This window comes from Cydia strobilella, chromosome 7 (assembly GCF_947568885.1).
Source record: "Cydia strobilella chromosome 7, ilCydStro3.1, whole genome shotgun sequence".
Taxonomy (NCBI): domain Eukaryota; kingdom Metazoa; phylum Arthropoda; class Insecta; order Lepidoptera; family Tortricidae; genus Cydia; species Cydia strobilella.
This window is the reverse complement of record NC_086047.1, coordinates 15,418,213-15,446,142: the sequence shown is the minus strand read 5'-3', so window position 1 is coordinate 15,446,142 and position 27,930 is coordinate 15,418,213. Positions and strand designations below refer to the sequence as shown.

Here is a 27,930-nt window from a genome sequence, read left to right as displayed (position 1 = left end):
CTTTGACTGTACCTGTATAATATAAGGTTTAGCTTGATAATGATTAAATTACTAAACTGATCTACGAAGTTTTGTTCTATCTTTTAGATAGGTACCATTTTACATATACTTTGTATTTATGATGGTAACGTAACATACAATACAAAAGATGAGAAAAAAATGACACTGTTCTTATTAGGTCGTTATCACACTGACGCCGTATTTAGAAACCGCATCAATGTGATTACCGCCTTCGGGTCGAAAGAGCTCTAGAATATAAGATATGCCAAATCTAAAATGTTGGAAGTATATTTATATGGAACCGTTCGCTAAGTAATCTTACTATAAAACTTAAGATCAATAAATCTGTGCAATTTAATTAGTTTGGATAAATAAATAAATATTACATGACATAAATGTGTCCCAATTAGTACTAAGAAATGTAATAGCGTACGGTATTTTATAATGTAAAATAATCTAAGCATACTGTAAAATTAATTACGATAATTACGATGAAACAAAGGATTTAAGCGCCACTTGCACCATCCCATTAACCCGGGTTAGTAGTGTGACTGGCCAGAAGCCTATTACACAGTAAAAAGCTTACTTATCAATATAAAACTTACATTTTTAGCCTTGAAGCAAAGTTCGTTTTCGTCGGTCCTTTCCATCGCCGGTTTTCTTCATAATTTCATCGAATAGTCTAACAATAATAACTTCTAACACTGCTCTCACAGCCTACGTTTTATCACATATAACTGAGGTTAAATTAATTACTAATTCACTTAGTAAAAACACAAAATACAAGCAGAAATCCGCTTGAGAAAATAGAAAATATATTGACATTACGATTGTTTGTTGACATTGAGGGTGACGTAAGTGACGTAACGTTCCAAAATCGTTATGAAATATAAAGTCGAAAAGGTGTGATAGAAATAAAACGTTGCCATAATTGAATTTTAAGTTTTTATATGTTTTAATACAATATGTTAAAAATAAACATGAAATATTTCAAAACGGGCATCATTTTGAAATAACAAGCTAAATAAGAAATCATCTAAAAATGGGAAATTGTCAGCACAATGGAGTTTGACAGATTTTAGAACATACCGTTTTCGTTGTCATGTGTGCGTGAAAATCGTCTTCGTTAGCATTATGGGATTTGGAGCTGTAATATGTTTGACATAAAGCTTATTAATCAAGGCGGGATTATAGACATGTGTTCGTGAGAAACTTTTGGTCGATAGTTTTACGTGTGTGCATGAAAGACACCTTCGTGAGCATTAATGGATTTGGAGCTTTAATATGTTTGACTTAAAGTTTAGTAAGCAAGACAGGAGTAACTTTTTGTCGCCGCTTTTACAGTACCACACAAATGCAATTCCAAGATCGCACCTGCAGAAATGCCTACGTAGGTTATTTTGGTAGCATTAATAGATTATGATTCTTAATATGTACTACAGATGACTTAACAAACAAAGTAGGATTTAAGACTATTCCCTTTTGGAGTGTGTCGCTGGTTTTATGGTTTAATAATTGCTTTCTCGGATTATGAAGAATATGGTCTTTAATATGATGGGCGTAAGACATAGTAAACAAACCAGGGATTAAATCCTTATCTTAGTAATTAAATTTGTAAGATTTATTACCATATTATTAGAATATGTCGCCATTATGTCGCTATTATGTCGCCGTTATGTCGCCAGTAATTAGGGTATAAATAGCTAGAGCGGGGCAGGGGGGATTCATTAATTTTCTATCCGTCAAACTAGCAGTGTCTCTGGCTTCGCGCGTGCATAACTTTCGTAAGTGAAATTACTCTGTCACTCTGTCCATTTGTATAGCCTAGCTTAGAGCTATCTAAGTGAAGTTAAACTTGGAACATTGGATCTGTGTTTGATTGTACAAAGATAAACCTATTTCTGTGGAATTAAGCGTGGACTATGATGGAGGATCTTTACTTACCTGTTTGATTTATTTTATTGTGAAGTGAGGTTTCCTACGCTGTGTTGTTCTTAGTGCCGTAAAGCTATGCACAGATAGTAAATATCGTGCATATCAGGGACTTAGAATGGTGTCTTGGTTTGATTTTACGGAAAGCAATTTTCGTAACGTCGAGCTTGGATAACAGTGAAGGAAATTCATTTCTCTGTTCGGTTTATTTGTCCAGATTAGTTACATAAAAGTGAACTTAATTATTTTAGTGTTTTGCTATGTAGTGCTTTTACTATTTTATAAGCCAGATCATTGTTTGGACAGACTGTTTGTCCAGCCAAACATCCAGTTCCCTTGCGGTGTTAAGAAGTGGATGATTGGGAGTCTTTGTTCCAAGATTTGAGGCTCTTGGCATCTCGTTTATATTTACATAAGAGATGAACCACCTCCCAGGTATCAGGGTCCAGCTGTCCGATGAATGTAAGGGCATCACGTGCGTGCCATTTCGAGTAATCGAAGCTTATTGCAGTCGGCAGTAACTGATCCCCGGTCTTCTATTAAATATACTTATATATTTCGGTGCTCCGGTTCATACTAGTGCTGGCTGCAGGGGAGGATTCTGTCGCGACTGATGTCATACACTTACAGTCATAGTCTCGGCAGAGCTTCCAATGTAGGTAGTGCTGGTGTGTTCTAAGGGTGCCGATCCACTGATAGACACGGAATAGGGCGATTTACTCTATACCACCGGGCTTGCGAGCTTGTATAGGGGGGAATCACACAACACTGGCCGATAAGTTACTATACCTCAGGGTCGCCTCCTGAACTGTACAGAGAGTTAGGGATACACTTGCGTACACGTCAAAGCACTAGGCCTATGGTAAGTACGGATTGTGCTTTGAGTGTACTAGCTAGGGCTCCAGGTAGGTGTAGGGTAGAATCACACACTATTTATCGAAATCTAATCTGGTTGGTATATATTTCTCTATTAAAGACTTTTAATATGGCTTCATTATCCTAAAAAGCGTACGTGTAATAGGCAAGGGGTTTAATTGCCTAGATATTCCGATTTTATAATGTATCTGCGTAAAAAGGTATTGTTGTATATAAAATCTTATACTATTTGTTTTATCTTGCTAAAATTTCTAGTGTTCTGATGTAAAAACGAGGTACTGAATATTTCATTCTGGTTTCCAAGGTATATACAAAATAAATTCTTAAAATATCAAGCTGGGTTTAGGTATACATACTGTTCTGGAATAGAAGAATGGTTTGTTTTAGGGAACCCTTGGCAGGCAAGAGCAGTCCAATGGGAGGAGTCAGAGTGGAATAATGCTCGACTTGATATTTCTGTCTCATAAAATATAGTAAATAGCTTTAGTACTTCGTTTGTGCGTCTAAAGACTAGAAATACAGTCTATTCTTTTAGTTTTGGGGATTGGGAAAAAGGGATCAGTATCCCTAGCTTTTGAACATAAAAAAAATAAGTAATTTTGATTGATTGATGATACTTGGCGCTTCTTTCATCAAATCATCTAGAAATGCATAGGGTTGCGAAGCGTTGGTCATAGCCCGTCTGGCTACAATGTTAGGATAGGTGACCCGAATGATGTTTTGAAACGGGCTAAGAGTTTTCTGACCCGCATCGAGCATGCGAAGCAGTACGTGTGGACTCACACATCGTTTAGAAAGTGATTGTATAATTATAACTTTCCTAAAAAGCTAGGGTGTAAATGGGCTCATCCCAGGAGTACTGCTTTGTATGTTATCCCGAAGACTTAATAGGCGTAGCGGGACTTCACCAAAAACATTTTTAAACTCATTTTTCCAACAACATTTTTAACCTCATATTAACCATATATGCTGCATTTACCTAAATAACATCACATGTAGTAAACCTTCATCAGCATTTACTTTATACGAATAGATTTAATAAAAATGTAAAATTATTTACGTCACTACGCTCGAGATTCCATTTTAGAATGCATCACTACGCTCAGCATTCAATTATGGAATCCTTCGCTTTTTTCAGGATTCTATGTTCGTCCTCGCCATCAATACGTCATTTTGCTTCCTTGTGACACAGTATACTATTTCTACTCTTGTAACTATTAAAATATTCCTTTAATTATTCCTTAGTATCATAATAAAATATATCTTCAATACCATAAATATTTATTCCTTAAGATTTAGGTAATAATAGTAATAGAATCAGAGTCCAAAATTTAGCTGTTACTCATTAAAGAATCTAGGGTACCGCGGTACACTTCGAGGGGTCCTAACTATTATCTAGACGATCACATGGCCAAATTATTTAAGTAAGTAAGTAAGTAAAGGGTTTATATATGTATATATGTATTTATTTAAAGGTAAAGTAGAGGTGTATGAGTGGGGAAGGTTACAGTAGGATGGTGCAAGTGTGGCTCTAAATGAAGATGATTGATAGTTCTGTCTTTTGAACTCTGGCGTCAAAGTTCGCTACGTTCGGGTCCGGTTTTGGATTGTCAATCTGACGCAGATTTGAAGTGAGTATTAATTATTTGATGTGCTCGTATTCTACAGCTGTCATGCTATTGAGTGTATGATATAAAATCTCATGAGAGAGAGTTCTGTGCTCATGTGAGACAACCCTAAACTAACCTAGTGATACTATGAGAAGCAAATAGTTGAGTGTGTTCTGGCCATAAAAAGGTCAAATAAGGTCAAAGGCGTTCTCTAAACAAAAAATATCCTTTGGCAGAATTAATCTATGTGTTCCTAAGATGGATTTAAGAAGTGGAGGCACCCAGATTTATGATGCAGGTGGGGGGGTGGAGGGGTTTTAAGCGTAGGCGACGTTTAAGGTTAATAATTGTTTAAGTTTAGGTTCTGTTTAGTTTTTTTTTTTTTTTTTTTTTTTTATACCACGTCGGTGGCAATCAAGCATACGGCCCGCCTGATGGTAAGCAGTTACCGTAGCCTATGAACGCCTGCAACACCAGAGATATTACACGCGCGTTGCCGACCCTTTAAAAACCTGTACACTCCTTTTTTGAAGAACCCCATACTGTAGCCCCTAGGGAAAACCTCGGCAGGGAGCTCATTCCACAGCCGAAGCGTACGCGGGAGGAAATTCCTCTTAAACCGCACAGTACGCGACCATTTAGGTGCTAGGGTGTGAGGATTTCAACTAAATCAAATATGTAGACGTAGATTTCATCTAAGTCGGTTCAGCGGTTATTGATTCCTCATACAATTATGCACCATCCTTTTCACTTTTAACGGATTTTTTTGGGATAAAAACTATCATATGCTCTTCCCCGGGACTCAAACTATCTTTATACCAAATTGTATCTAAATCGGTTCAGCGGTTATTGAATCCCCATAGAAATTTCCACCTCCCTTTTCGCACCCTTAAGGGATGATTTTTGGAATAAAAACTATCCTATGTTCTTCCCTGGGACTTAAACTATCTCTATACCAAATTTAAACTAAATTGGTTTAGCGGTTTAAGGGTGAATTTAAAAAAAAAGTAGTTTTTTCATATTTTTTGTGATTTACTTCGGAATGGTGTCACTTTTATATCATAAATGAATTCGGCATCCCTGATTTATACGAAAACGATACCAAACTTGGCCTAGTAGCTTAACTGATGTAGATATCAAGAAAAAGGTGAGAGACCTCCCCCTCCAATTTACATCAAAAATCTTGGTGGCTCCACTTCTTAGAGCTATCCTTGGGTCCTATTAAGGACCAATCCTGCCAAAGGAAATCTCTTGTTGCCGTATTTTAATACCAGCACACTCCACTAAAATGCAAAGTCGCATAAATGAACTCATAACACCTTAAAAAGCTTGCCCCGCTCACCTACTGTCTCCGCCTCAACTTTGTTACCGTTACTGTCCTACTGGGCCTACACTATTTTTGTATATGGCATTATTCTCTTCGAAATAAGGGCGAATTCGCTTTACCTGGAAAGTTTTCGACAAGAGTATCTTAAAATGGAATTTAATGGATTGTAAAAAGCATTTTTGGCAACAACCGCATCTAGCAATGGACTAAGATAGTAGGTAGACTAGGTTGGTTATCTGAATAAACGGTGCATTAATTGTGCCATTTTCAACCAAAAGGGTACTTATTGTCGCTTGTCAGTAAGGCGCTATTTCCATATAGCTTCAATTAGAAATCAACCTTATCGACAACCGACAATGAGGTACCTTTTGGTTGAAAACGTCACAATTTGTTATTTTGCGAACGTTTAGATATAAAACTCCAAATGGAGAGGTTCGGAAAACTGTTAACTGTCTTAGAGAATGCCTTGCATACTTATAAACCTGCATGGTACGGATTGAACTTACAATTAAAGATACTTATTATTTTCTTTTCTTCAACTTTCCTTTCTTACACTTTTTATTTTCTTACACTTGTGATATTTATATATATTATATAATATATATTTAGTATTTTATGTATGTATGCTAGTATGTATTTTATGAATTTTAATCTATAGTGTTATTTCTTTTTTAAATATTAATTTGTACATCCTGTAAGTTTGTCTATCTGACCTGGCTATAGTTTTCCACTCATCTACTTGAAGGTTAACTGGAAGAGATGCCTTATAGGGATAAGTTCGCCTTTGTACTTCCATTACTATAATTTATTTTTGTAAACCTGTGTTGTGTACAATAATGTGATTACTACTACTACTACTACTACTTATACGTAAATTATATCCAAATAAAAAGCATATACATATGTATAGGTATATGTAGCTACAGTCGACACTCAAGGGACTTTTAAAATATTACGAATTATCGTGTACAAAATATCACATGGTTCGAAAGTTTTGAGAGAAAAAATATGTTCGAATTATTGAGTAGTAGTCAATTATTATTTATTAACTGCTAAGTTTTTAACAATATCAAAAGGTACATACAGTCATAATGTCAATTAATTAATTATGAATCTTTCGGAAATAAGTGTAATATTTTTCAAGGCACATTGCTGAGACTGATCAATAACTTTTTTTTAATCAGAAATAGTGCCTAAAAAGCTTTTACAATGGTGATAACTTCGAATTACAGAGGTTCGAATTATCAAACCTGTTTGAATTAACAAGAATCGACTGTAGCATATTTAATGTAGTAGTAGTAGTGGAGTAGTAGAAGTACTAGTAGTGGAGATAGTATATTAAAGGGAGAACACGAAATCGAGCGAGCGAAATTTAAAAATGGGCCCCCGGGACACAGAAAATGTTATAATTACAGACGCAATAAGAATGTACTTATAATCCTCTTTTACTCGGCTTTTATATAGAAGGAATCGGCCCAAATATTTGAAAAGTAAAACAACCATTGAAGGACATTGAAATATAATAAAACACTTAGAAAAGAAAGAAAATAATTCAGTCAATGTATCTCGATATTAAAGAGTAAAAATTATCTAGGTAATAAATTATATAGGTACAGACTTCATTTTACGGTATTGTACGTACCATAAAAAATCCTAACGGCACCTCCTTTCTCAGCCTTTAGGCATTATCTTGTTGATACGTCGATAAATAATAGGTTTTTTACACGCCGCTTAAGCGATCCGTTCAAATTCCGTATACAAAAACCGTTTACTACAATTAAGATATTATTGTTCTTTGTAATTATAATGCAGATACAAGATAAGATTATCTCTTAAATCAACGTTCGACAGTATTAAGAGTTAGAATTAAGTGTGTATATTTGGCAAAAAACATTCTATTGATGAGTTGGTGAAGTTTATTTGATGTAAGTATACAAGTTGTGGCACAAATAGTGGGGATCCGTGTCCCTTACGGGCATATTCGGTATCGTGTTCTAATTAGGAAAAAGTAGAAGAAAAAATATTGACGCGAAAACATATTTTTATTTATAACAGGTCGACCAAGTCGGCCAACCCTACATACAAAGGCCAAAAATTTTGAGTTCTAGGTGAATAATGATACATTTATAAGGGGGTAAGAAAACCAACAATTTTCGAAAATCATTCAAATAAATTAGTTCAAAGGAACGAAGGTGAAACTATTCTGGCAAACAAATACAACAATGTAATTATTGCAGCTCATCTCTTGAATTTTAAACACTGTTTGTGATTCTGGAAGTGAATTACAATAACTGAAATACAGAAGGTAGGATTAATGTATGATGTTCGTTGGTTCTTGTTACCTTTCGTTTCTGAGCAGTAAAACAATGCAATCAACTTCCTTAAACGAGGTTTGTAGCCCTCACGTATAATCAGCCCTCTTGGAAGATGATGCGTTAAGATATAAAATAAATAATTCATAATTAAGGTACACCATTGGGACGCATCATCATCATTAATCATCAATGAGCTAAACGTGAGCATTTTTGTGCATAGCCAGACTAAGGGTATATTTCAAAGAGTAAAGTAAGTATAATAGGTAGTATATTTCACCATGGTGACATTGTCACTGATAATGTCCTGTCCATTTTTGGGTTGATAAGTAATATCTACTTGTTGGACCAGCAATTTACAGCGAATTTTCACTGTCAGATGAAACAGGGGCCTGACGACGCAACGGAGCCACGCAGTGGTGTCGCCGAATTCAATCTTCACTAAAAAGCTATTGGTAAATTGTATGTCATGTTAGAATTTAAATACAGATAGACTTTGAGCTCGTTAGATTCATAAAAAAATAATGGATAATATTTTGACTTAAAACGAGGTCGTGTATTTTGGCAACTTTTCACAAAAGTGTAAAATCGAGGGAATTAAGCATAATGAGTTGTAAAAGCTATTAATTGACAGGATGGTCCGACTTTCACATTATTAACCCTACTCGTACTATGATAACTCGAATGTTTTTCACCCATGGAAAATTACTAAACTAAGGCACTTTAGACCAATTACTAAGTCATTATTGTCGTTAATATTTGCCAGAGAAAAGATGTATAATAAATTAAAAATGAATTATTAAATGGCGATAACGGGCATTTCATAAATTATAAATACTTAAATAAATATTATAGGACATTATTACACTAAGGCTTGAGTTATGGGTACTTAGACAACGATATATATATTTTTTTATATTCTTATATAATAGATATAATGATATATAGGTAAATATTTAAATATATAGAAAACACCCATCACTCAGGAAAAAATATCCGTGCTCATGATGTGGCGTGCTCAGGATTTGGCCACCGGCTTCATAGATACGGTCGGGGCTACCTACTAGGCCAGACACTTCAGGCAGGTCGGCATTGATATTACTATAATTTTAATTATTTAACATTTTTTTTTCTATAATGAGAACAATGACATTTGTTGTATCTGATGAAATATATATTTTGCGTATTTTTTAAGTGTAGTAAAATTAATACAAGTTTTATTACCACATTATCTTGAGGTACCTTTAACCTTTACCTTATTTAGCTTGTTATATTTGCCCAACAATTCGTGTTGCATCCATACCGTATAAAAAAAGCAATGTAAAGTCGTATTTGCACAAATACGGTGAAGTGTAAGTATAAGCCTCATAAAAACCGTCCACAGCAAACAAACTCGTCCACACTTTCTCAAGTGACCCGTGGTACGGGCGCCCGCGCCGCTTAGCAAAAGCTGCCGCGAAGCCTCCGAGATCCACATTCGCGAGTGGACTGAGCACGAGTTCTGACGCCGACAGATTTCACATACCTACATTTTAATCGTTAAATAACTATTACACTTGTTTATAATGGCACAGTACTCATGGATCATACTTTCGGTGAGTTACTTTACAATATTTTTAAATGAAAACACTGATTTTAGTTCGTATTTTTTGTCGTCCTGTGCTTTTTAACTTGTTTGTTAAAGTTCACTGACATTTTTTGTTTACTGTCATTTGTACTTACAAAGGACTTTAGTACAGTCGACGTCAAAGATATATTATTTTCACTTATGTACTTTATTCTATTATAATAATACGAAAAATGAACACATTATGTGTCAACACAATTAAAATTATTTATCCAAATTCGTTTTGTTATAGAATTTTGAAATTGCTGTTGAACAATATACCTGACTTTAATTGCAATTAGGAATTGTTCCCTTTTAAACGAACTTAACATAAGAGACGATTCAGAACTAAAACTTTGTAGATGCAACATAACATTGTTGCAATTGTTTCCTTAACCGTGGATAATTGGAAATGGTGCATCTAAACTGCAGATTATTGTTTCAGTAAATATAATGTTATGCTGATGATATAGCTTTGGGACGATGGGTAGGTTCCCTCTTCTAGATTTTAATTCGAGAGCTTATGCTCTATTTTTTGTTTTTTCAGAAGGGTTAGTGTAAGTGATTAAAAACACAATCTCTTGTAAGATACATCCGTTCCATCTTAGTTTATGAAATATTTGCAAACAAAATTAATAATTTTGACAAGTCTCTTAAAAACACGGCACACGATCTATATAGCACGAACATAATTTACAAACTAAGTAACGAACAGTCGAAATATATAATATTTACAAGCTCTAGTTCTTTATAAAATTTATAATATACAACTAGGTAAATAGGAATTGTCTTTAATGCAACAAAATTAACTTATTTACATACACGCAAGTGTCATTTACGTCATAATTATCTAAAAGATTTGACTTAATTGTTGTAACTGTAGGTAATTTGCCTAATGTGTGTACAAATACGGATCACCGTAATACGACACTGTACCGGAATACGTTGAAACTTACTGCAATCGTAATTTGCGTGCGTAACTCATTATTAACTTACAATATTTTGTTTGATTATCTATGTTTTACTTTTAACTAATACTTGGCGCCTGTTTAAAGCTGAAATAATAATGTGGTATCTTACATACTTAGTAAGTTCGACTACATCTGATAATGCAAAGTTAATTAGTACCCTGATTCGTATGAAGACGCGGGTGTCTGTTCGCGTTTGGGGTACCCTGTTACTTACCTAATAACTAATACCAAGTCTAAAATCTTGCACATACTCTTCATTAAATCTGAACTAAGTATATGTGCTTTTGGTTTTTGGCAGGAAATTATGAAAAAAAATAGGTCGGACACCAATTAATACAAGTGTATATAAATCTAGTTGTTAGGCTACTTATCAACTGTTCCAAAAACAAGCCGAGGTGGATATATTATTGATAATCTCCCAATTAAGCCGATAATCCTGTCTTCAACTTTTCAGCAACTCTAGCACTTATTCCAGTTTATAAGCAGTTTGTTGTTTTAATCGTCGTAATTGCTTTTTACATATGCTTAAAATAGTATTTTTTTCAATAGCAGGAGTTCCTCAGTTTTGCCTTTCAATAAAAATATAGGGAAAACTATGAGAAACAAAATTTTCTTACCAAGTATTGTTTTTGAACCGCTTTATTTAATGACTTTGGCACACATTACGCAACAAAAAACGATGTGTTAATAACCTTTCAACGGGTAAAGAGGAAAATCTCTGAGTTCGTTGCCTTAAAATATAACTGTATCGGCAATATATATTATTGGTGCTAATTGAGGCTCCATTGAATACAATTTAAAAACTTTAAATATTCTTCTTTTTTTATTTTGGCACATTGATGCAAAGTGTCATTAACTTTATTGGCACAATGTTATAAACTAGGTAGTGATTTAATAAATTATTTTATAACTTACCTTGACAATAGAATATCAAAATAGTTTATAAGGTTAAATGGAATTACGCTGGGTAATCGAAAAAAGTGTAAACTGTTATGCTACTTACACATTGGTACAACGAGTTACAAGTAGGTATAATATATAGATATGTATGGTCAAAAGCTTGCAAGTCATATTTATTTATTTTTTTAAATTAATAAAATAAGTCTGTCATATTAAGATCCAAATAACATGTGGGCATATGACGGTCGCCGTTGCTTTTACCGCAGATTATCCCCGAACTCCTTAATTCACATCAGAAAGTGACATATATTTGTCTTAGACAATAAACGGTTCCAGCTCATTTCAACAGAACTTTTACCTAAACGGGTTTTGAAAGTTTACGCTTCTATCGTTAACCTGGGTATGGCACTGTTTCTAAATGTACCTTGGTTATAGAGCCCTAGTGTCATTGGTCATTGTGATGGTACTTTTGACCACAATGTATGTCGTATTTGACCGAGATATTGTTCTCAGTAGCTCCCGGCATGCAGTTTACTCGTGATGAATTTTAAAGTAGGCGAGCTCTTTTGCTTGGTAATGTCACAAAGATTAGGGCTGATTGACATGATTAGTGACTAGTGACAAAGTAATAACAATCTGAGAGCAATTTAAATCAAACCAGACAAACTATAATATTCCATAATTTAACTGTAATAATTAATTAATTAGAATTCAATACTTACTGCGCTGCGCGGATCCACGTTCACGTAAATTTATATTATGTAAAACCTACATAGGTTCATATGGATGGTGAAATATTGTACAGGTCCTTAACTGTCCTTAACTACGTTTATTTGTTTAGCAACCCACCTGGACATTTTTAATTGCAACACATTTTTTTGCTATGTTTGCCTTTAACAACAATAAATCCGTTATAACCATAATGTTACAACTTATCTTCTTAATATTGTCTTCTCTCTAAAGTAGTGTCACGCACTCTAAACATTGTAGATAAGGAAACAGTTGTTACCTTCCGTTGTTGACGGTACTTGTGATTTTGTACTGATAATACTATGTGCAATCTTGCACGGGAAAGCGTCTTTGGGGTACAGATCTACAGATATACAGGGTGGCAAAAAAATAAGTGCATTCCCGTTGCCAGGGAGGTTTTGGGATTATACTGAGCAACTTTTACTATGGGACCAACCACGAAATCGCGAAAAAAAACCTCCCTCCCATAGAAAATGGACCAGCAAAAATGTATGAAACACCTAATTTTTTTTTCGCGATTTCGGGGTTGGTCCCATAGTAAAAGTTGCTCAGTGTAATCCCAAAACCTCCCTGGCAACAGGAATGCACTTATTTTTTTGCCACCATGTATAGACTACTTATATTTTAGTGCATTTTCTGATTGAAGTGTGGTGGTTAAATAGGTAGCAATTTTATTTATCCACCGAGTTCGAGAACTCGAACTAAGTACAAACGTAATAATTTTATTTTGTAATAAGTACATATAACCTTTATTTTAAAGAAAATTTAAGCAACCAAAATATGTATGAACGAAAAGGAAAAAAGAAATTGTCTTCAATACCTGACCAAACTCGTTTTTATTTTTTGTTACACTGGCACAGGCCCTGTTCCAGTTTGGTTTCTTAAAATTAACTTAAACAGCCATAATTATACGTGGTCTTTAAGAGTATACCAATGCGATCTGAGTGTGTTAAGTGCTAGTAGCGGTCACTTATCTTAAATATAACTCGTGGAATAACAAAGCTATTTATGTCCTTAGAATAATATTAACAGTAGATATTTATTTTATTTAAATTGGTATGTGACATGTTATGAATGCCACTAATGAGGGCTAACGCGTATGAATTCGCCGCTAGGGGCGCTAGTGTAGATGGTGGTCTTTTCCATAGTTCGAAATGTCAAATGTCACTTGTCACTTCAATGACTGACAGCTTTTCTATAGTCTTTTGGACCACCATCAACAGAGGCGCCAACTGGTGAGCAAAAAAACGATAGCCCTCATTGTGAATTCATAACTTGGGACCTATATAACACACAGTTACCTACACATTGTTAATTTTATGTTCTCTTTTACTTTTTTTAACAACTTTTTTATTTTTATCATGGCCAAGGTGCCCAATTCATTAATTCATCTTTTACGTAAACGTAATCCCCCGGAATACTAAATCTGTGAATACTTGACTTTAGTAAATACATACAAGTTACTTGTCTACATAACATATACACGGTGGCTAAAAAGTAAGTGCATTCCCGTTGCCAGGGAGGTTTTGGGATTATAGGTACTGAACAACTTTCACTATGCGACCAACCCCGAAATCGCGAAAAAAAATTTAGGTGTTTCATACATATTCGCTGGTCCATTTTCTATGGGAGGGTAAATTTTTTTTGCGAATTCGTGGTTGGTCCCATAGTAAAAGTTACTTACTTACTCCTCTGGCGCAGTGACCCAAAGTGTGTCTTGGCCTCCAACACGACAGTTCGCCACTGATCCCGGTCCTGTGCAGTTTCTCGCCAGTCTTGGACCTGGAGCTCGCGCAGATCAGCGTCCACCACATCCGCCGATCGGTACCTAGGTCGTCCGACCGGGCGGCGTGCTGTCGGTTTTCCCTCAAACGCTCTTTTCACCGTCAAAATTGCTTAGTATAATTCCAAAACCTCCCTGGCAATAGGAAAGCACTTATTTTTTTTGCCAAAGAAAAGAATTCAGTTTATATACATAACAGACTCAGAATTAAATTTTAATACTTAAATAGTATAGTAGTAATATCACCTACAAGTTTTCTTAGAATGGAATTTTCCATCCCACTCAAGCAATATATTGTCAATATTTATGTTTTGTTTTTGGCTCGCCGCCAACACTTGCTAATTGACACAGTTTGTAGACTTTACTTGAAATGAAAGTATTTTTGTTGGTCAAACAGGGTCTTTGAATATATTTTTCAATGTAAGTACATATACCTACACTTATTATACTTATTCAGTATCGCGATTCTTATATTTTTATTAGTTAAAACGGGACCGTGTTTCTCCCGGACCATGAATTGTCGAGCCAATGAAGAGCCAAGAACGTTGGGTTAATTTCAAGTTTATATTAAACACGGTTAAGCATTAAAAAAAATTTTTACTCGTCGATTTTAATGGTTGACTTTAACTTCGTCATACCAAACTATAATCGCCTACTTTTCACTGTGGTCTCCCGACTCAACTATAATGAAGTCATTACAATCCCTCCTAGGGGTGTCAATGTGTTTACCACGGTTACCTACCCTAATGTTGTAATTTTTTAATGTTATCGGGTTAATGTTTGTGTTTTGTTTAATGTTTGTATTGTTTGTATTATGTACTTATGAGTCAGGGATGCTCTCAATAAATGTTTGTTTTTTTATTAATTATGAAACTATAATGACTAACCAATCACGTGTCGCAGCAAACAAGAGGACAAATCCAAACGATAGAGCTTCTTTTTACTGTAAAAGAAGCTCGTTGTCATTGTGAATAATAATAAGCTCGTTGATGTCTTTTGTTCTATACTTTTGTCTTCCTGAGATACTTACATAAATTTAATTATTTAGTATGCACAGTAAAAAAAGTTATATTTTGATTGATTCATAACATGGCCCTTCCACGCATAACAAAAACGTGAGCTTACTGTATTCTCATGTAATATGTTTAATATCATCTCATGCATGTTTCAACATAGGTATTATGGTCGAAACATGATAATCGGTCAACAAAATAATCGTTCATAGAATAAAATTAATCAAGATATTTATCTGTACTGGAGCCATGATTATTAGAGAAATTAAATATTTATTTGCATATACACGTTGGAAAGGAAAGTGGAGTGAACCACTTTTATACATAACGTAATTATGTAAATATGGTAAATATGTTTATACTAAACAACGAAATACTAAACACATTAATTTAGGATGCCTATGCCAAAGACTGGGTTTCACTTTCTTCGCCAAATCCAGTTCGGTGCAGACGTGAGGTGCAAAAAGTTTCACTTTGAACAAAAAATTGATCACAAAATCGACATCTTTCAAAGCTAGTACTTTCACTTACATTAAAAGTAATTTGATCGATTTCAACATATTATTAATATAGACATCAATTCATTTCGTTTTTAAAGATTAATCTAAAGAAATATTTCTATAAGTGATAATAACACATAATAAAAACACGCATTAGGTATTCGGATACCTTATTGGAATGAATACAAATATGGTTACTTTAATTCAACTACTAAACTGGAAAAAGTTTATTTGACCTTTAAGCTTTAAAGGCATATTTATTTTTTTAAAGCTCAAATTTCTATAAGTCTATCTTGATTATTCTTCTAAAAAATTCTAAAGAGTCTAAAGTCTTGTTTGTTGGAGAAATGTTACATAGTTGAATAAATGTGAATGTGGCCAGTGCATGATGACTTCACGTCCTTAATAAACAAATGCAGAGAAATCCCAACCGGTTTTCTAAATTAAGGATTCGATTTATAAGTACCCTTTTGTCATCGAGATCGATGAACTTTCTTTGAGTAATTGCATTACCCTACGTAAAATGCAGAATTATCAAGTGAAATTACTGGACTTGAAAAAAATTGGCAAAGTTGTGCAAACTCATTGTCGAGTTTTGAATGACTATATTTTAAGAATACCACTGTATTTTATTAAATAAAAAAAAGTTTAATTAAAACTACGAGGAGAACTATTATAAAACAGTTTTAATAATATAATTATATAGGTAGTCTAGTCTTAAACGAAGCTAATTTTGTATTTCACACAACAGCAATAAAAACTGTTTGCACATTAAGCACTAGCACGAGTGCGCCGCGATGCCCACGACAGTTTCTCGCGTGCGAAATAGACCACAGAGCTCTTTTTACTTACTATAATTTATATTATTCTATAATCTTTGTAGTCTTTACTAAGTAATTTAATACTAGTCCAATTTTTTGTACTCTCAATTAGGTATTATACCGAGTGAACCAAATAAACTACTTATATGAAATCAGGTAGTCTAAGATTTTTTCCTTGATATTTTATTGATAATATATTACTCGTGTAGTAAATAGTAACTAATAAAATATGTCATAACACTAACTCAATACTATTATGTAATTATAAATATTTTACAGTATTTTTTTAAATGTTTTTTGATATAACAAGAGGTAGAAAAAGTCTGAAATTAAAATGGTATGTTTTCTCAGATCAAAATTATCTTTAGTTAAGTACTATGTATTCGGATTCATCATGCATATAGGTCAATATACCACGTTTAAGTACTTATCGGTGATTTTTCTTGGCATTGTTTGGGAAACTGGGCCAGGTGAAAATTTGCCGAATTTGCATTAATCGCAGCTGTTTCCGAAACAATAGATCGTGTGAACTGGAACGCTTTAAAAAATATCGGTCAATAGATGTATTCTGCATTCGTACATTCGTATTTTATTCCTACATTCGTAATTTGTAGTTTCAATAGTGGCATACATCCATAAAATGATTGTGATTAAACGAGCAATATTTGTATAAATATTACTTATATGTAAATCAGTTCACAAAAATGTCTCGTACTTAATATTGTCTTCGGTTACCGCGATAGTTACTCATGAAATAAAACTATGAAAACGGATTATATCGCGTATATTGAATTTATAATACATCCCGACGTTTCGAACCCTTTACAGCGTTCGTGGTCAACGGGTGACACGGGTGTCAAGGGTTCGAAACGTCGGGATGTATTATAAATTCAATATACGCGATATAATCCGTTTTCATAGTCTTATTTCATGTCTCGTACTGTTTCGATTAAATAGTTAGATTTTGCAAAAACGCAAAATCGATTTAGCTAGGTTTAATTCAGGGTAAAACCGGTATCCCGAATTTTTTTTAATGTATGCACAACTGTGCAAAGTAATTTGCGATTTATTAACTCAAGCTTTGTACTTACTAGTTTTTCTAGACAGCCCACATAATGTAGATATAAAAAAAATTAACAACCTTTTAAAGATTTTATCTTGTCTTCAAACTTACTTTTCCCATTGTCTCTTAGTACTCATAGCCTTTTACCAGTTTTGAATAGTCGTGTTATTTTATGTTAGTGTTCATGACAATGCATCCTAATTACTTAACCAATATTTTGCACAAGACATTCTAACTTAAAATATTTAATTAGAACATTATTACAATTTATGCTTAAAATATTATTTTTAGGATTCCGTACCTCGTAAGGAAAAAACAGAACCCTTATAGGATCACTCGTGCGTCTGGCTGTCTGTCTGTCTGTCTGTCCGTCTGTTACAGCCTATTTTCTCCGAAACTACTGGACCAATTAGGTTGAAATTTGGTATACATATGTAAGTTTGTGACCCAAAGGCGGACATGTAACGTAAACAAATGAATTATAAACACGGGGGCCACTTTCGGGGGTAAAGGAGAAAATAAAAAATAAAGTTTTTCAAACTATATCGCGTTACATATCAAATGAAAGAGCTCATTGTGAGAATCTCAAATATATATTTTTATAGTTTTAGGATAAACAGTTTAGAAGTTATTCAAGAAAATAGGCAAAAAATGACCATTCCCCCTTTATCTCTCAAATGTCTAAAATTTTGAAAAAAAGTACACAAAATAGTTCTTTATCTATAGATTACAGGAAAACCTATAATAAATGTGCAGTCAAGCGTGAGTCGGACTTAATTACTTAGTTTTTGATCCGACCCCTACGGGTTTTTTAGACATTTCACTCACGTTTCACATAAAAAATACATTGTATAAACACGAGTCCGACTCGCACTTGGCCGGTTTTTAAATACAGAACGAATGATGCTTACTTAAACTAATATATGTATTATCTAAAATTCCAGGTGTTGCTGACATGCTGCCTTTTAGAGGTATCTTCGCGGCCTTCTGACAGCGAGTAAGTATATTTTTAATATGCACATTCATGTTTGATACTTTCATTAGAAAGTGGATCATTAAATCCACATAAATAAATATTTGAATTTAATCATGAGATACTTTAAATATTGCACTGAATATTTAAGTATGAGAAATAAAGCCAGTAGTAATATTTTTTTAAATGTTTTTTTTTTTTAATTCATAACATAACGTAGGCTTTTATAAAGACAAATTATGAATAACAGATAGAAATATAGCAATGTAGTAATTAATTATAAGTCTTAATTGATTATGTTTTTGGGTTCTTGGGTGTGATTATTTGGTTGGAAGTCATAACAACAACATTGAAAGATTTGAACGTTTAAAAAATGAATGTTAGATTTTGTATCATTTACCACGGAAGAACGTTCGCTTCAAATATTAGTATACCTTTAATAATTATGATCGTATTGATTTCCATCCAAGTTTATATGACAGACAAAATAGTAAACTAAAAATATTTGACTGTCCTGTGTAATGTCATACATAAAATTTATGGAAAAAATATAATGTACACTGAAGTATGGTAAACGTGTAAAAAGGTCTTGCGCTTTTACGTAAATGGTAGATCGGTATTATCGGGAAATGCACATGTAATAAATCAAAAGCACAACTAACCAACACAAAACGTCGAGAATGTCTGTGAAGGAGTAAGAGGAACATAATTATTAATTTAACTTTCTCGTTTTGTGTCTAAGTCGTTTATGTCGAAATCCCACGTTAAAATCGTATAAGTAAATACTTTGTAAGCATTTAGATCTTACTAGTTAATTGTAAATGTGTCGTCGCTTTTGAAAAGGGGTACAAGTCTCGGTCAGTGCAGGGGATATAGGGTACAAGTTCCTCATAACTAAGTACACCTACGCTTTACAAGATTTGTACATTTTGTACTCTTTTTCATTAGAGCTACAGTTGTTTGTTTTATTGATTACTCACTTGACCTTGGAACATTACTACCTGGAAAACTTATGACCATGGCATCTTTACTATTTAGTACTTTTACAATTTTGAGAATTTATTACAGAGTATATGAGTTGTAATATAGGCACTTTTGGAAGTTAAACAATTTTGATACAAAACATCAAAAAGCCGAATTGTCTTGAAGAGTATAAATTGTTTTATTATACTTACAAATTAAAAGATTTTCTTTGCGGTTTCTCTTGCTCTTACTAACTTCTCATTCCTCTGCGTTTAATCCATACGGCACACAATATGTAATACTAGTGGACGGAGGTACTTCACCGGGCGTTGTCATGGTTCAAGTATTTATGGTGATTTTATTAACGCTTGACACTGCTTACTAAGAGTTCAAATGTAAAATAGCAAACATTAATATTTACGTAGTTTCGCTTATCAAAATTACTAAGACTAGTAAAATAATGAGGATAATTTGTCAGAGCGTTGGTGGCCTAGCGGGTTCAAACCCCAAATGAGTTTTTCGGAACTTATGTACGAAATATCATTTGATATTAACCAGTCGCTTTTCGGTGAAGGAAAACATCGTGAGGAAACCGGACTAATCCCAACAAGGCCTAGTTTTCCCTCTGGGTTGTAAGGTCAGATGGCAGTCGCTTTCGTAAAAACTAGTCCCTCTGCCAATTCTCCGGATTAGTTGCCAGGCGGACCCCAGGCTCCTATGAGCCGTGGCAAAAAGCTGGGGTAACGCGACGAAGATGATGATGAATGAGCATAATTTGTCGATGAAATTAACGCCTGCGCATAGTATGTCTTCTTTGGTTTCACGCTGAATTAATAACAAGCTTGGGCAAGGTGTTTAAAATAATAATATCTATAAACAAGTAGTGACGTCAATATGTTTTTGCGTTTCAGGTCAGCGTCTTCGGTGAGATTCGATATACCTGAAGAAGTATCGGACGACATCAACGATGATGAAGAATTACCAAGAGAACAAATTGGATATCCTGAAATTGATAATAATAATACGCGAGAGATTTTAGACAAAATAAGTGCTATTAACAAAGGACTAATAAAACCCAATAGGATGAGAAACAAAAACTCGCAAACTCATACTCTTGGGGATTACGTGCTGGACGCATATACTTTGGAGAAAATACAGCAAATTATATCAGATAGCAAACTAAATAGTTACTCTAATGTTCAAAAGAAGCAAGAGAGTAATTACCTTGCAAATCAAAATATTAATGAGATTCGATATGGCAATTCAAGAGCATTGCATTATGGAGCACTCCCAGCTGATTTATCGGCTGCTAATCAAGCGCAGAGCACTACGGCACGTGTCCCATATATCACAAGTATACCTGTTCTCGTTATGCCTTCACCATCAAATGATTTATACGATAGATATGCACAAAACTATTTTAATACCATAGAGTCTGACTCTCAATTCCAGTCACGACAGAGACCACCGATTTCACTTCCTTTTAATATAAATTGGCCATTAGCGCCATATTTTCCTATTTTAGTTAAAGATCCATTACTTGGCTTCCTTCATGGCGGCGGATGGAACAATTTCATTGAATATGGCCAAAACGCTGACGTGTGTAACAGAAAGCAAAAAGCTATAGAAGACGGTACTGAAGAAATGACTGAAGTCGAATTAGGAGATACAAATGAAAATGTAAATTTGTTCGTACCGGAAACTAAATCAAATGCTAGAGAAGCAAGAGCAATCAGAAAAAGGACTGTCTCTACCGAAGCTCCTAATATGAAAATTCCGGATAATTCAAAAAAACTGAAAAAGTTTTTCAACAAACCCGCTGCGTTAACGACTGCTGCAAAACCTGTCAAACCCGAAACACCTGCAAAAGGCACAAAAACCGTGCCAAAAGACGATGATTTGAGATTTCACATGGCTGGACTATCGCTATTTGGAGGTCGGCCATCTGTGCCTGCGTATAATCCTGGGTTCTTCATAAATAAGCTTAAAGTGAGAAGAGGAGGCGTAGCTATTGCGGGTCCGGGTGGAGTAGCAACTGCTGGAAAGGGAGGAGCAGCTATAGTTGGTCCTGGTGGTTTGGCCTACACGCAGCCAGGAGGCCTTGCTATCGCCGGGCCATCTTCTCGAGTTGTGGCTCTCACCTCTGACGTAGACCTTTCAACCATCGTGACTCGTCTGCAGCAGCAGCAAGCCGCTACCGATGGTTCGGTCCAAAGATTATTAGAAGCAATACCTGAAGGCAAAATTGTTGCTATAGGGCCTACAATTTACTACCATCCTGAATCAAACTAAACGCTTTTTTCTTGCTTACCTAACCTCTCATTTAACCTTGTTTCTTTCTTTCTTTCCTCTTACTAAACTTCTTTTTCTTTCTTGTTAGAAGTTGGGGATTCTGGAGAAGATTTCGAGGAGGAAGAGAATATTCTGGATACGACGCGTATAGTGGATACGACCAACGACCGGAAGAGTACCAATTTGATGGATTAAACTTTGTACAATCGCCGGCTGTCGAAGACAGTACTTTCACTTTGTTTTTGAAACCAGTTGCGCATGCCGTAAATGGCCCTAAGGGAACGGCGATTGCGAATCCAGTTTCTCATGTGATCATAGGGTCTGGGCAGAAGGGAAATATAGTGTTTAACCCTAGGGCGTCCGCTATAGTTGGCCCCGGAGGCATTGCTCATGCCCAATCTGATCTCTACTTGTATGAACACAATCTGATATAATTAAAATAATACATTTGATATAAAATAGACCGAAAGAGGCTAAAAGAAACTACTAATAATTGATCTAAAACAGTTTATCATAATTCATATTGTTTAAGTAAAATTCAATGATGCTTTAATAGACTGAAATTAACGATTTCGAAAAACACATTCGAATGATCACTTGAAATTGTTTTTCGAATCGAATTGAATAACTAGTAGATTTAGGAATTAAGGACTTATTAGGGTTTTGTGTACTTATTAAACTTAATGTTATTAAATTTATATAAATTATTGATTAAACATCCTGTTTTATTTCCTAAAAGCTTTTGTAATTTTAGGGTTCCGTACCCAAAGGGTAAACACGGGACCCTTTTACTAAGACTCCAGTGTCCGTCTGTCCATTTGCCTGTCTGTCTGTCTATCTGTCTGTCTGTCTGTCTGTCCGTCTGTCTGTCACCACGCTGTATATCGCATAAACCGTGGTAGCTTGACAGTTGAAATTTTCTCTGATGATGTATTTTTGTTGCCGCTATAACAACAAATACTAAAACAGAATAAAATAAATATATGTGGGCTCCCATACAACAAACGTAATAATTTGCCGTTTTTTGCGTAATGGTACGGAACCCTTCGTGCGCGAGTCCGACTCGCACTTGGCCGGTTTTTGCATATGTTGTTTAAAAAGTAGGAGGCACGGTATTGAGAAAAATATTATATTATTAAGAATATTGCAAAAACAAATTTGTCTCTAACTTCGGCCACCTAAAAGTCGGTGGTTCTGAAAAATAATATTATAATTTTCTTATAATAGAAGTAACACACTGAAAAAAGATTTGTTTTTCTCCTACTGCTACTTCCATATCGACCAAGGTCTACAGACGCAACTACTTTGAAACTTTGTGCAGGCGATCTGTTAGTTTTTTTTAAATTAAAACTATACTTAGTATTTATGAGTACATATTAGTTCGTTCTATGATACTTCAAAACGAACTTAAAATATTGATCAACTAGATTGAAAAGTTAATGAAATATTTAGTTTAATTTTTTTACCTAGTTTAAAAATGAAATTTAAAAATTAATTGTGTAAACAAAAATCGCTCGTTAAATATAACAGGAATATGGTATTTTTTTCATATCCTATTTAAATTAATTTTGTATGCAAACAATACCACAAAGGTTTAAAATAAATGAAAAGTGGAAAAATTAACTGTCTCGGCCGAGACTGAAACTCGCGACTCTGGGATCTTTAACCCATCGCTCTGCCAACTGAGCTACCGGGACTTCACTCGATGACATTGAATATTTCCACTACCTATACATTACTCATATACGCTTTAGGGAGGCGCTTAGCGACATCTACCGTAAGAGTATTACACTTCTTAAATAGCTACCGGAGTTCCAAGTCATATTGGAAATTCACCAGTAACCTATCCTATTGTGTATTATATATTCCTTATAAGTCACATCACATCCAAAATAAAACAGTTGAAATAAAGTATCTTAACACAAAACTCTTTTTATTTATAGGGCAACAGTCCAATACCTGCCATTTTACGGCGGCGGCAAAGGCCAATATCTAGAAGTAAAGACCAACAATCGAGGAGTTATCATCAGTGAAGTCATAGTATCAGAAGAAAGAATAAGCAGCGAAAACGTAGTTAAAAACATAGATGAGAGCCTCTTGTCGAAAGTACTAGCCAAGAATCTGGAAAACCTCCAGTCTCTATCTAGTGGTTTGATAAAGCTTCATAATCTTGGGAGAAAGACTGGTGCTTTAAGTAACAGTGACAAGGAAAGTTTCCGGTCCCAACTGGCATCCCTGGGAGAGGCTGCTTCAAATACTATCAAGCTGATTGATGAAGTTGGAGAAAATGTTGACGTTTTGTTTAAAAGTGTATCGAAGAGGCAGTATGAAAATGACGAGGAATATGTAAGTATAGCCAACGCATGCCTGTACAGTAAGTAAGTAACATGTGGAACTTTTGTGAGTAACATCAAGTTAAACTAGTCGAGGGTAATTCGCATGTTAGTATGTAAGGAAATTATTCAAGTTTTTGCACGCCATCAGGCAGGGTAATAGTGCTACAAATATTTATTTACCGCCACTGTAATCAGTTTGACTCACAAAAACACTTTGAACTTTGAACTGGATTTGTTATGGATTTGTTTTGAAAGTGACGTTTCAGGTTACATTTTTTTGTAAGTATTCAATTATATCTATACAAATTTACAAATCATAACACGAGTAATTTACGACATTGATAAAAAATATAAAAAGCGGATTTTAAGGGATTTATATTGTCGTGAGCGAGTAGTTCCTAACTTCATAAACAAGAATATTTACAATAACCTACAATATTCACTTCTATAGGCACTATTTAGGGTTCCGTACCCAACTCCGCTGTCCGTCTGTCTGTCTGTCACCAGGCTGTATCTCATGTACCGTGATAGCTAGACAGTTGAAATTTTCACAAATTATGTATTTCTGTTGCCGCTATAACAACAAATACTAAAAAATACTGAACCCTCGGTGTGCGAGTCCGACTCGCACTTGGCCGGTTTTTTTTTATGCAGCGCCATCTGAACATAGCTTTGCACGTTTATCCTCATTTGCAATTTATTGCGCGAGAATACGGTAAGGCGGTCTTCACATTGGATGCGCACCCGCACGCCGCTACAGTGTGAGAGCGGGACAGCATACAGCAGCGTAAATACATACTAAAAATTAAAATAATATTTTATGGTTATTATTATGCAATATTTGTATGTTGATAAATTGCAGTCTATGACGCTCGTGATGTCAATTCTTATGAACTTTGTACTGGCAAATTTGTATTGTAATTCATATCAAGAAATAAAATAATCTAATCTAGTAAATGGCTATACTGAGATTCGAACCAGGACCTCCTGCATCGTAGGCAGGGTCACTACCGACTAGACTAGGAGGTCGTCGAAAGTTGTTCCAACCAGTCCAGCCACCTAGTACTTGCTGCTGCTTGATAATATTGCTTGCTTGCTAAATGCATAGTGTAGGATGCATCAGCAGCCTACACACCATAAACATCTAATTTTATACATAATTAGATAAAATCTATTTGTTCCTACATATTATTGCAATAGTAAAACTAATCCGTTTTCCGATTTTATACTTAAATTTTAATTTATATAAAAGCAATAGTTTTAAGACGAAATGTCGGAATATGATGGTATTAAGATTTTTCATATCTCTTACTGAAAATTATATATAAATTTAGGTACATAAATATGATAATTATAATAAATTTACTTGGAAGCTGCATAGCAGCATCAGCGCAGCAGCTGTAGCAGCAGTACGCAGTAGTGTAGGTAGCAGTGTTAGAACACTGATATCGCAGTGAGAATCGATGTTATAATTTTCAATTACGTAACACATATTAATTTCGGGCAAAAAGAAAAAGTCATGCATTTAAGGGTTAAACTAAGACTGTTTCAGGTCGGTGAAGAGGGCGTTGGTATTGACTCACCTGACGATGACGACAACATTGGACTCCCATTAGCGGGCATCACTATTGCTGAAGCTAAACCTGTTGGTAAGTAAAATTACTATGTATTCTGCATGACTTCTCTACCTTTATAATTTTAAACTAACACGGGACTTAATCGCCTAAAACTTACGTTTTCTTATGGCCTGACGTTTTGAACGTGACGTTACGTTCGTGCTGGTCACAGGCAGACTGGCGAGGAATTGTACCAACATCTTGCTGCGCTTCTCTACCTTTGTAATGTGTTTGCTGTTCCGATCTTTGCAGGTCATCGTTATTGTTAGTCATAAAATTTGTTAGATATTAATATTCAAAGTCCAGATGATATACCATTACATAATGTTGAAGGGAACAAACTTGCTTATAATCATTGCTGTGAGATCTTTTTTCGCAGGTTATAATGATAGGTAGTCACGTGAGTAATTACCTAACCTAACCTAACCCTTTGCTAGTAGCATTTAGGTTCTTTAAGGGACGCAGTTCTAACCTAACCTAACCCACTTTTCTAATAGCAGCAGTTCGGTTATGTAAGGGTCGCCGTTGTAACCTAACCTAACCCAATTTTCTAGTAGCTTTTAGGTTCTGTAAGTTCTAACCCTTTCTAGTAGATAAATTTGGTTTCTTAGATTCGCTTTTCTAGTAGATAGATTTTGTTTCCTAGATTCACTTAACGATATGAATAGCAACAATTAGTACGCTAAAATATATATGCCTTAAAATATTTCTGAATAATTATTGATAGACCTTTGAATGTTATAGTCAGCAATTTTATAGTTTTTGTGATTATATTGCTTAATATTATAGATCTTTATTATAAGAACTTTATATATTTATACTTAACAAAAATTATGACTATTGATGTTTATGTCCATAAGTCATATGGATATTAATTTCTGACTATCGGGATTCGAAACAATACGTTTATGGGAAACAAAGGGATCCCGGTACCTGCACATGTGATGTAAAACGATCCGTGATACAAATTCTGATGACGATACTGTGTCTTGCAGGTCTAGCAGTAATAGGCGAGCAGGGTCTCGCAGCTTCTCGCCCTCATGCCACCGCCGTGGCCGTGTCAGGCATCGCGCTCGCCCGCCCCATTGCCACCGCCATCGCGGGTGTCAACCCTGCGCAACTGGGCATTAACTTCCAAGTCAATAACAAACATAAAGCATAGGCTTTTAGGTATCGGTACATTACCGAAGCTGAGCCACGTCTTACCTTACAAGCGGCACTGTCAGTAAGGAATTAGGACCGTGTTTAATTAAAAAAATTGTGATGATTAATTTTAATGTGTCATGTGATTATGTTTAGTCTTTCAAATGTGCATTTATATTTTTTAATAAATTATTACCTTAATTGTACATCACATCGCGTTTACTTATGTATTTGTTAAACTTTTAGGCTAAAATGTCAGATGGCCATCCATTGATGATGATGGCAGATGCTTTCGTAAAAAATAGTGTCTCCACCAATTTGAGTTGCCAAAAGCGGACCCTGAGCTCCTTTATTACGTAACCGGGAAAGTGGAAGTTAAATCGGAGGATTAGGCACAGGCTCTGTAAGGAATAGCATTCAAACATGCTAATCCCCTTGAGGCAGTTTTAATTAAAAACCACAGGAAAGTACATTGACTCTGTGATAATTTCAAGTACTTGAGCAGATGAATTGTGGCCTTTAAATGCTAAAGCAGGTGTTTGCAGGCAAATAAATAAACGTTGCTGTTTCAGTTCGTCAGTTGTATATTTTTTTAATAAAATGCTTAGGTAGTTTGAAAAGTAAAAGTTTTGAGGTCCGATTGTCTTTAACGACGCGTAAGTATCAGCTACAAGTACCTACTAGACTTAAATGCGTATTACTTGGGTAAAATATTGCGATCTAGATCTTAACTGTGTGCATTAAATTGACGATTTTATTTGTATCACTTACTATACCACGAGCTCAGTAAATTAGCATCTATGATGCGCAAATCATGACTCACTTTTAACCTAGAAGCTACAAGCTTATGCTAAATTCCATAACGAGAGTATTATCAAGCCATTACGTGCCACTTGTTTTACAAGTAACTCTACGCCCCCACAACTTAAGCACTGCAGATGGACATAGATATATAGTAGACCTTGGGACATGTCACTAGCTATTATTTAAACGTGTCGAACTACATCCAGACCTCTTAATAATTTAAAACTTGTGTACGTAACCGCACGACAGGTATTCGTGAGTAATGTCCAAACAGGTTCAAGGAAAGAAAACAAACCGCGGCGACATTCTGAGAAAATAATTGTCAACTGGAAGCATTGA

At 34.9% G+C, this 27,930-nt stretch overlaps 2 protein-coding genes across 2 annotated transcripts in view; both read left to right on the top strand.

Annotated features, from left to right (window-relative positions):
- The window catches only part of LOC134742853 (uncharacterized), a 273,946-nt gene that overhangs the window by 168,324 nt on the left and 77,692 nt on the right, over positions 1 to 27,930 (top strand). The window lies entirely within an intron of this gene.
- Positions 9,519 to 26,865, top strand: LOC134743254 (uncharacterized). The gene is made up of 7 exons (XM_063676663.1): positions 9,519 to 9,652; positions 18,409 to 18,461; positions 20,312 to 21,603; positions 21,810 to 22,104; positions 23,636 to 24,038; positions 25,581 to 25,677; positions 26,640 to 26,865. Exons 1-7 carry the CDS (start codon positions 9,623 to 9,625, stop codon positions 26,804 to 26,806), a joined length of 2,337 nt encoding a protein of 778 aa, XP_063532733.1. The 5' UTR covers positions 9,519 to 9,622; the 3' UTR covers positions 26,807 to 26,865.

Bases quoted from the DNA above. Each gene is read 5' to 3' on its own strand.
- LOC134743254 (XM_063676663.1), top strand. From the start codon at position 9,623: ATGGCACAGTACTCATGGATCATACTTTCG. The intron at 9,653-18,408 runs GTGAGTTACTTT...CTAAAATTCCAG, and splicing joins ACTCATGGATCATACTTTCG to GTGTTGCTGACATGCTGCCT. The intron at 24,039-25,580 runs GTAAGTATAGCC...AGACTGTTTCAG, and splicing joins ATGAAAATGACGAGGAATAT to GTCGGTGAAGAGGGCGTTGG.